The sequence below is a fragment of the Pithys albifrons genome, chromosome 2 (assembly GCF_047495875.1).
Source record: "Pithys albifrons albifrons isolate INPA30051 chromosome 2, PitAlb_v1, whole genome shotgun sequence".
Classification (NCBI taxonomy): Eukaryota; Metazoa; Chordata; class Aves; order Passeriformes; family Thamnophilidae; genus Pithys; species Pithys albifrons.
This window is the reverse complement of record NC_092459.1, coordinates 15,264,221-15,274,113: the sequence shown is the minus strand read 5'-3', so window position 1 is coordinate 15,274,113 and position 9,893 is coordinate 15,264,221. Positions and strand designations below refer to the sequence as shown.

Here is a 9,893-nt window from a genome sequence, read left to right as displayed (position 1 = left end):
TCTTTCCAAAACCTTTGCAACACAGACACCTCTACAGTGTGCCCAATTTGAGTCACTCCTCAAATGGAAGGAGCAGGAAGTGCTAAACTCACAGCCCTCTTGGAAGGAATGTCCTGTCCTGCCAACAGCCCTCCTTGGAGAGACCACAGCTGACCACAGCTGCGACACGAATTCAAGCACTCCCTCATGAAGGTACTGCACCCTCTCCTCATGTGGTTTCCCTAAATTTTAACATTTTATGACAGGCCAAGAACCCTGCCGGTAAAATTTTCCCTTTTATTTCCTGTCTCTCAAATGATGAGCATTACTGTGGAGCTGGATGTACCACGAGGTGCAATCACAAGGAGCGAAAAGGGTGGCAACAAATCATTGCTGGGGGCACTCACTGGCAGGTAGAGCACTATTTTTCAAAATTCATCTTTACGATGAAGTAACTGAGCCTTCTTCAGCTCTGCCCTTTTCCTTCCCTCTACTCCGTGCACCCAGTTGGGGTCAGGCAGGGGAAGTCACATGACAATATGTATCTGCCTCATAAGTAATCTTCAAACTCCTCCTGACTCCTGACAAGTGCAGATGATACTCGGTAGCCCTAAGTATCCATAAGCTAAAAGTGGTGTATGACTCTATTTTTTTTTGTCTTCCTGTAAGAGCTCTAGTCACTCTGCAGCCCTATGATATCACAGTCACATCACCCAAACACAGTAATTTTGCTGTGATCTGAAATGAACCACTGTGATAATTAGAGGATGATGTACCAGGACCTGATGCCCTGTTAGCACCAATTCATGGGATGTGTGCTCTGGCAGAGGTGAGGCTGTGCCCTGGCTCATTCCTCTCACTGCCATCCTGTCTGTATCCATCCACCCATCGCAAAACTTACTAAACTTATCTTTTTCTAATAATTGCAAATGGCAGCTGGAAAGACACAAACGGACCCAAAAACAGTATGTGAATTCATTTTCAGCATACAGTTTGCAATCAGAATGACCACAAGTGTGTAATACAGCACCAGCTTCTTTGGATTTCATAAATTCTGCCATAAAACCAAACATGGGATTATCCGGAATAGGTGGATCCGCTACGGCGGTCTTGAATAACTCGATGATTCCGGGAAAACAAACAAACAGATAATCAGCCCTGTTTGATGTTTTCTGCAAGTTTTCACCTCGGAGAAGACGCCTTTATCCCCTGCCCACAGCACGCGGTAAATGCCTCCCGGTGGGTGCGACGATGCTCACGTCGCTCCCGCGGGCAGCCCCCGCCTTCCCCGGGAGACCAGGGGACCTACCCCTGCCCCGGGCACCGCCGAACAGCGGGCCGGCACCGCCAAGGCACCGTTAGCATCCGCAGGCAACCGGGAACGCGCCAGGCTCTGCCGCCCTGCGGCCTCGCAGCCCCGTTCGCTACCGAAACAAGCCCTGGGAGGACAGGGAGCCAAGGCGCCTGGAGCGCTCCTTCGGGAGCTCAGGGGCCCGGCTGAGGTGCTGTGCGAGCCGCGGAGCACACCGTGCCCCGGCCAGGGCAACCCGGGCACCCGTGGCAGGGCCGCTCCGGCGGGGCCAGTCCCGGCGCTCCCGCCCGAGGTGCCGTCGCTGAGCCGGCCGCGGAGCGCCAGCGCCCCCTGCCGGCTGAGCCGCGCGGCGCTCCGCGGCCTCCGGACGCAGCGGGACGCGGGGGAGCCGCCGCCGCCCCGCGTGGCTGCGTGCCCGGCGGCAGCGGACAGCGGGCGAAGGGCCCCGCGGCAGCGCCTCCGACTCCCGGGCGGAGGGGAGGGGAGGGAAGTGAAGAAGAGGGGAGGGCAGCGCAGGGACGCCCGCCCGGGCGCCGAGAGAGTCGGAGAGCGAGCGGCAGCACCTCCTCCCGCCCCCCGCGCGGGGGTGTGTCCGCGCGCCGCGGGGGGGGGCGTGGCGGCGGGCGAGGCCGAGCGCCGCCATTGGCCGGCGGCAGGAGTGATGTCACCCATATGAGGAGCTGATAACGCGCGGCGCGCGGAGCCCGGAGTTTCGCGGGGCGGCACCGCGCGCGGCAGGGCGGGCGGCGCGCGAGGCCGGGGCACGGGCACAGCGCGCGCCCAGCGCACCAGCCCAGCCGCGCCCGACCCGGCCCCGCCGCGGGGCAGCACCGGAGCCCCCGCCCGCACCCGCGGGGCCGCCTCAGCGCCGCCGGCACAGCGGCTCGGCGCGACGCGCAGCACGGGCAAGGTGCGGCGGTGGGAGGTGGCGGAGCGGCTTTGTTGGCTCGGAGGGGAGCAGCGCCTCGGCGAGAGCCCACCATGGTGCAGCAGGCGGAGAGTACGGAGACGGAGAGCAATTTGCCCCGGGAAGCGATGGACACCGAAGAGGGCGAGTTCATGGCTTGCAGTCCCGTCGCTTTGGACGAGAGCGACCCGGACTGGTGCAAAACGGCGTCGGGGCACATAAAGAGACCGATGAACGCGTTCATGGTGTGGTCCAAGATCGAGCGGAGAAAAATCATGGAGCAGTCCCCAGACATGCACAACGCCGAGATCTCCAAGCGCCTGGGCAAGCGGTGGAAAATGCTGAAGGACAGCGAGAAGATCCCTTTCATCCGGGAGGCGGAGAGGCTGCGACTGAAGCACATGGCCGATTACCCCGACTACAAGTACCGGCCCAGGAAAAAGCCCAAAATGGACCCGTCGGCCAAGCCCAACGCCAGCCAAAGTCCCGAGAAAAACGCGCCCGCCAGCAGCGGCGGCAACAAGAGCGCCAAGAGCTCTAGCAAGAAGTGCAGCAAGCTGAAAGCCTCCTCCGGCTCCTCGCCCCCCAAGCCGGGAGCCAAAACCGCCCACCACGGGGACTACGCGGGAGACGAGTACGTCTTTGGCACCCTGAAAGTGAGCAGCAAGACGGTCAAGTGCGTCTTCATGGACGAGGAGGAGGATGAGGAGGAGGATGAGGACGAGCTGCAGCTGCGGATCAAGCAGGAGGCGGAGGACGAGGACGAGGACGAGGAACCGGGGCCGCAGCAGCTGCGGCGGTACAACGTGGCCAAAGTGCCGGCCAGCCCTACCTTGAGCTCCTCGGCGGAGTCCACCGAGGGGGCCAGCCTGTACGAGGAGGTGCGGGGCGGCGCCGCGGCGGCGGGCGGCGGCAGCAGACTCTACTACAGCTTCAAGAACATCACCAAGCAGGGCCCGCCGCCTCAGCAGCAGCCGCCCGGCCTCTCCCCGGCCTCCTCCCGGTCCATCTCCACCTCGTCGGCCGGCAGCGAGGAGGCGGACGACCTGCTTTTCGACCTCAGTCTCAACTTCTCCCAGCACGGCCACGCCGCCGCTGAGCTGGGGGCGGGTGCTGCCGCCGGCAACCTCTCCCTCTCGCTGGTGGACAAGGACCTGGACTCCTTCAGCGAGGGCAGCCTCGGCTCCCATTTCGAGTTCCCCGACTACTGCACCCCGGAGCTGAGCGAGATGATCGCGGGCGACTGGCTGGAGGCGAACTTCTCCGACCTGGTGTTCACGTACTGAGCGGGGGCGGCGGTGAGAGCGGCGGAGCTGGAGCGGCGCGACGCCGGCGATGATGATGCTGATGATCATGATAATGATAAAAAAAGTCTTGTTTTCTTTTAAAAAAAATCTCGAAGTTAGTTCCGAGCCCGGGAGTTGTGATTTTATTTTTTTTTAATTATTATTTTTGTGTTTCTGAATTTTTATTCCGTTTGGTGGTCACAACAACAACAGCAAAGGCAAATGGGACTGGGGGAAAAATGATACAGAAGGCGCTGTTTGAAGCTTGTCGGTCTCTGATTGAAGTCTGGAAGATGGTCTGCAAAGAAGTCTTGTGGCAGCACAACTGTTACTCAAGGGGGTTTGTGGATTTTTTTTTCCCGTGAGAGATCTTAAAGAACTGTTCTGATTTTTTTTATTTTTTTTTTCTGAAAGGGACCATTGCAACTTTTTTTGGAGGGAGAAAACTGATGTCTTCTATGCATCCGATTCTTAAAGCTGCAGGGAGCTTGAAAAAATGCAGACTGTACAAACGCTTACAAATAACTGAACTGACTTAAGATCAGAGTTTACTTTTCAGATCAAATTGTTTATGGTTTTACAAATGTGATTTCTACTTGCCAACTTTTTTTTTTGTAACTTGTTCCCTTATACCTCCTTGATTGAATACCAGACAGCCTAGACCTCAGTACAAAAAGGTATTGAAACATTTTTGATACATAACAGACCTCAGTCTTTTTTAAAAATTAATATATTTTCAGGCGTATTTTTGTACAGTGAAAAGGGAACATTCTTGCTGTGTTTTTTCAGTAAGACTTTTCAGGCACTTCTTCCCTTTTATTTTCTTTGTTTTTCTCTGTTTTTAGCATGCAAGTTTGTTGGTACGTTACGTCCTGGTTTTAAAAGGATTAAAATTTTAAAAAAATAATCCTTGCATCTAAAGGCCTTGTGGTTAAAAAAAAAACAAACACTTTTTTTGTACAGCTATAGTTCAGATTTGTTCAATATTTGTAGGTAAAGATTTATTGAAAATGGTGATATAGACCTCAGAGCTGTTATCTTAGTTTAAAAGATTGTATATGTACTGTACTATAGTAGGACTTTATGTATCTCATACGCTGTGATATGTGGATGGGGCCCCAGATGGAAGGTATGAAACTGGATTCTCGATTTTAGCAAAAAAAAAAGAAAAAAGATAAAAGGCACATAGTTAAAAGTTTCTCATTTTGTGCAATATAATCTAAAGTACAGACCATCTGCATATTTTGTAGCAAATGATGGCAAAAGCAGACTTGTGCACTGTCAACATCATAGCCTGTTTTTTTTATGCTAAAAGTCTGTATCTTGACAATTTTAATAAATCAGCTGGAACTGATAGAAACTCGTATCGCAATTAGTGTCTGTAGCAGTAACGCTGGAGATGCCTGTTGTCACCCCTTGCCCGCGGAGGAGCGGTAGCTGTAGGCTGTTGTGCATGATCAGAGCTATGGGGAAGGAGAGTCAGGACTGTTTTTTTTTCCTTTTCTTCTCCCGTCGCCTGTTTCCCACCGGCTTTGCTCCGCGGGGCCGGGGTTCTCTTGCTCGGGCCACTCCGGGCGGCAGCAGGTCGGCTTGCCCCGGGTCTTTTCGTCTCTGCCGCTTTCCCCGCGCCGCTCCAGTCGGCCGGGAACGAATCCTGTTCCCGGGGGCGGCCCCGCCGGCCCCCGCAGCCGCTTTGCAGGGCCGGGGACTCCGGCGGGGGACGCGGCGGGGCCGGGTGCCCGCTCTCACCGCCTCCGGGGACGCGACTCCCCCTCCCTCGTCATGTCTCTGGTCCTCTCCCCGCTGCGCTTTTTCCTCTCCCTCCCGTTTTTGATGAATAGCCTGGGCGAGACTCGAGGTGTAGGTGCTGGGGATAGCGGTGCTGCATCTCCTCCACCCCGAGCAGCCGCCCGCCGCCGCAGGCGGGCAGGGCAGGGCACGGGAGGGGGGGTACGAGCTTGGGCCGTAGGTGAGCAGACTTTGTCAGTGTGCTTTTTTTTTTTGTCCTTTAGGAGCCATCAGATTTCAGCTGCGCTCTCTGAAATAGCTGCTGATGGCAATATCAAACTCACGAGGTGGAAGTTTGTTTCTCGAGAAGTTTACTTTTTTACCTGATAGGCATTGGTAAATTATTACTACTTTTTTTTTATCCGCTAATTAATGATCCAGCTGTTTACAGGGACAATTCACTGTGCTGGTATTTTGGTGGCAACCACTGCTACAGGCTTTCAGACTTGCTGAAATGAAAATCCTGCATACGCATTTGTAAGGCATAATAAAACATAACATTAAAACCTGCATGCATGTTATGTTTAATCAAAGACAACTCTTAGGCATTTAAGTGGTGAGATATCTTTAGGTTAGTTAAACTGGTAGTAAAATGATTAATATAATCTGATCTCTTTCTAATAATAATAATAAAACACTCATGATTCTAAATAAAAGTTGTTTGGCCTAAATCTTTGCTATCAGAAAACAGGTATAGCATATCTGGGAACTCAAATTTATGTCTTGCATTGTGATAATTCTTTATGAGAAACTGTGTTTTAAAACAAACTTAATTACAATATACAAGATATCCTTGGCAATGGATAGTCCTCAATAAAACAGAGTTTCTTGAATTTTCAGTTTTTGGTCTCAAATGATTAGTGTGTTCTCCATGTAATAACTTAGAATTCAGATTGAAAACAAATGACATTTATCTCTTCTAAGGCAAAAGAGTGAAAGAAAATAGATACACTGAAGTGCTCTAGCCTAGCCATTCACTATCCTGCTATCAAAAATCTGGTTTTGGGCTAGGGTGATGGAGTAAGCTGGATCAGGTTCTAAGTCTTAAAACTGAGCCAAAATTCTCTTAGTAATTCTTCAAGCTATCATGAGGGTGGGTTGACTTGTTCTTTCAGTCCCTTTCTTCTGATATGCATCCTTGTTTATTAAAGTGATAATAGGCAGTGTCATTAACATTTGTACTTTACAGATGTTCAATGGGTTATGAATGATTATGGTCAAATACGGGCTGCATTTAGTTTGCATTGTAATAAGATCTGTGTCTCAGTCTACAAAAGTATTGACTTGCATATGTTTTTGGAAGCTGTTTTTAAAATCACCATTTAAAATATTAGTCAAGGAAAACTGATTTAAAGGATACAAGTATAGAGTAGTTAGGCATATTTTAAAAGAGCAACAGGTCTACTTTAGTAAAAGAATATAATACCCACTCAAAAGTATATCTTTTCTTCTAAATGGGAAATATATAGTACTATAACAGAGGAATATTTTGAGTGAAGGCATATGATGCAGGGAAACATTTTTTTGTTTGTTTTTTTTTTGGCCAAACAGTTGAATTGCTTTTATTTTAGAGTTTATTGTATCATACTGCTCAAGGAAATAATTAGGTAGTGTTCTGTTTGAGCCACTACATAGTTAGTGCTGAAGTTTGATGCTGTTGAATGCCTAAGCTCTTGCTGATCTCAGTGAGAGTAAAAAACAATCTTCTAATCATGGAAAATAGCATCTCCTAAGCTACTGGGATTTTTTCTGCTTTTATCATTAATAATATTCATACCTTCTATTTCTCTTTCCTTTTTTTCCTTTTGTATATATAGGAATCTTTGTTGACATGCTAGAGCAGTCCTGTTGCAGGCCTAGTATCTCCCATGGCCTTTTTCCCCACATTCCTTGCATTTGTTTCTGTACAGTACTACTCTACTTGTAATAAGACTCAGTGATAGGAAGGAGAAAAATGAACTTTTTATGTTGGAAAACAATGTTCTTGCTAACACTGAGGATGTCAATTCAATGTAAAACCTAATCAAATGTGCTGTTTCTTTTTATTTTAAAAGTTAACATTTTTTTAAAATTTCCCATTTTTCCTCTTTTGTTTTTATTATGTTTTTATTCTCTTCCATTTTAAAAAGTCACAATTATGAAATATTTTCTTCCTTTAAGTGCAGTCTTTTACAAATGTGGTAAAAAGACTCATTTCAAGCATCCTTTAAGTGCTCCATGCTCTTTAGGCATTCACTGATGTTCAGATGAAACCTTCAAGTCTATTGAATGTGATTTGCATGTGTACAGTATGATTCTTTGCTCATGCCTGTTTAAGGAAAGTGCAACTCTGTTATTACACCAAGGGAAAACTGGTGTGGGGTCAAAGTCAGGGCCATAAAAGTTTTAGATGTTTGATATTCAACATAGTTCATGAAGTTCCATTTTACATCTTCACAATTGTTGCCTGGTAAGGCCTTAAACCTGCTCTGGTTAAAAAAAAATTCTCATTGAGCTTAATGGGAGTTTTTGCCACAAGGGCTGCTGGCAGGATAGGTGTCTTAGTTTCCTCCTAACCTTCATTTGTAAGCATGGCCAGGAAAAAATAAATAACAAAAACTTAATACAATGAGTTGCCTTACATTTTCCTTACTATACAGTTGTATTCCTTTGATTTCTTTCCTTTCCCCTCACTCACATCCAAGGCTGTGATTGTTTTTTCTTTTTTTTTTTTTGCACACTACCTATACCAATTAACTGCCTAATTAGTTTTATCTTCTCTACATGGATGCAGTGAATTTGTAAGAGAATTTCACAAGCAAGTAGTTTTTTAGTGAGTTTAAAGTAAATAGAGTTTTAAAGACCTATTTTTATATTCAATATAAAGCACAAATGTGCAGAAAGTGTAGAATGACTTACAAAAAGGGAAACAAAAGTTCATAATATTTCATGTATAAAAGTAATACCTTCTTTGGGGTAAGATTCTCTTAGAAAACCCAATACTTATGCCAGTGCAAAGATAGAAATATTTTAAAAACTCTTAGACAATTGTGATTGACAGCAATTTAAAAGGAATGACTTCTGTAGATACAAGGAAACCCCTAAAGCAATATGGATGAGAAGGGGTGAATGGTTTTCAATGATGAACAACAACCTGGAAGTGTGATAATGGAGGTTTCAATCCTTATTAATTAATCAAATTTCTTCTTTTGTGGTTAGTTAAAACATCTGGATTTTCTGTGAAGTGTTATCTTGCAGGATGAAAAAGTGCAAGGTCTCCAAGCCTCTAAGATTTGTGTAAGTTCAGAAACAGGTTTGATTTTGAATTATTAAATAGGGCTTCAGATATGGTAATTCACCTTCCAGGAAAATCAAGACATTGATTTTCTGCTTGAAGAAATTTGATCAAGTAATAATGATTAATCTGGGAACTCCCAATGTCACAATTTGTTTTTGTTTCCATCATCCTGCTTATCTCCAAAACCAACTTGCCTCAATTCCTGGCAAAGCCAGGGAGAAGAGTTATATGCCATTGTTAGTTCATTTACAATTTGTATCTGGTTTTGCTCTTGTACATATGTTGGCGTTTTGGAGTCTTTACATAAATGCTGTGATTCTTTTTTTTCTTATTTCCTTATAATTTTTGGTGGGCTGTTTTAAAATGGAGGCTTGTTTTCCAGTGTGGGACTTTTGATGGTTACAACATTTCAATGATGTTGCATGATGGCCACAGGTGGGGGAAATTGAATGTTTTAGAGCAGTTTTTCAAGCATGACACTTTTAAAGTATGTAATTTCAAAGACTTTTCAAGGCCACATGAAATTAGTTTTCATAGCCACTCCAGGTCTTGGGGGAAAAGCTGAAAAGTACTTTTGTTTAGAAGTCTGAGTGATGGTGGGGGGGAAACCTTTTCTTGAGGTTTTTGCATGCCAGTGCACGGCCTATTGCTGTGAGAGAAGGAAGATGGTAAGGCTGCTTGAGGCAATGCACTGGAGGACAAAGTGTTTTCTAGCACTAGAAAAAGAAAATGCATGGCAAAGTTTTGTCTTCTAGTAGACTATATAGCATGCAGAGTTTAGTATGTGTCAAAACAGTGTATGACATTGCTGTATCAAAGTTGTAAAATTAAGCATTATTTATTGAAAACTATGTATTTTTTTTGTAAAAACCTGATCACCTAGAGGATTAATATCAGTGACTTGTGCTAGTGCTACAAACTTAACCAGCTTCTTTACTACAGTACTTGATATGCAGTGTTAATGCTCAGGGTTGAAACCAGTCCACTCCAATGTCTTTTTTTGCAAGAGTTTTTAAATAAAGGAACAACATAATGCAATTGTTCAAAAAATTCTAATAAAATTGTGTGATCAATCTTCCTATCTGGTTTTATGTGGATTTTTTTTTCTGGTATTGCATTTATCAAATGCAGTTCAGCTATTATAGTGAATCCACTCTTCATTCTATGGACACCTAAAGCTGAAATGGGAACGCTATGTCTTTCAAAAAACCCTCAGATAGTTATGGTTAAGGTAGTGTCTACTAAGTGCTGTTCTGGGCACACCTGAGAATCACTGAAATAAAGAATACACCAATTAACTTCCTTTTTTTTTTTTCCTGGTTAAGTATCTGAATAAAAACATAA

At 46.1% G+C, this 9,893-nt stretch overlaps 1 protein-coding gene across 1 annotated transcript; it reads left to right on the top strand.

Annotated features, from left to right (window-relative positions):
• The first annotated feature begins 2,045 nt into the window (after positions 1 to 2,045).
• Positions 2,046 to 9,615, top strand: SOX11 (SRY-box transcription factor 11). Its single transcript, XM_071548383.1, has one exon. It carries the CDS (start codon positions 2,273 to 2,275, stop codon positions 3,482 to 3,484), a length of 1,212 nt encoding a protein of 403 aa, XP_071404484.1. The 5' UTR covers positions 2,046 to 2,272; the 3' UTR covers positions 3,485 to 9,615.
• The last annotated feature ends 278 nt before the right edge of the window (positions 9,616 to 9,893 follow it).

Excerpts from the sequence above, each read along its gene's own strand:
- SOX11 (XM_071548383.1), top strand. The coding sequence starts at position 2,273 with ATGGTGCAGCAGGCGGAGAGTACGGAGACGGAGAGCAATTTGCCCCGG.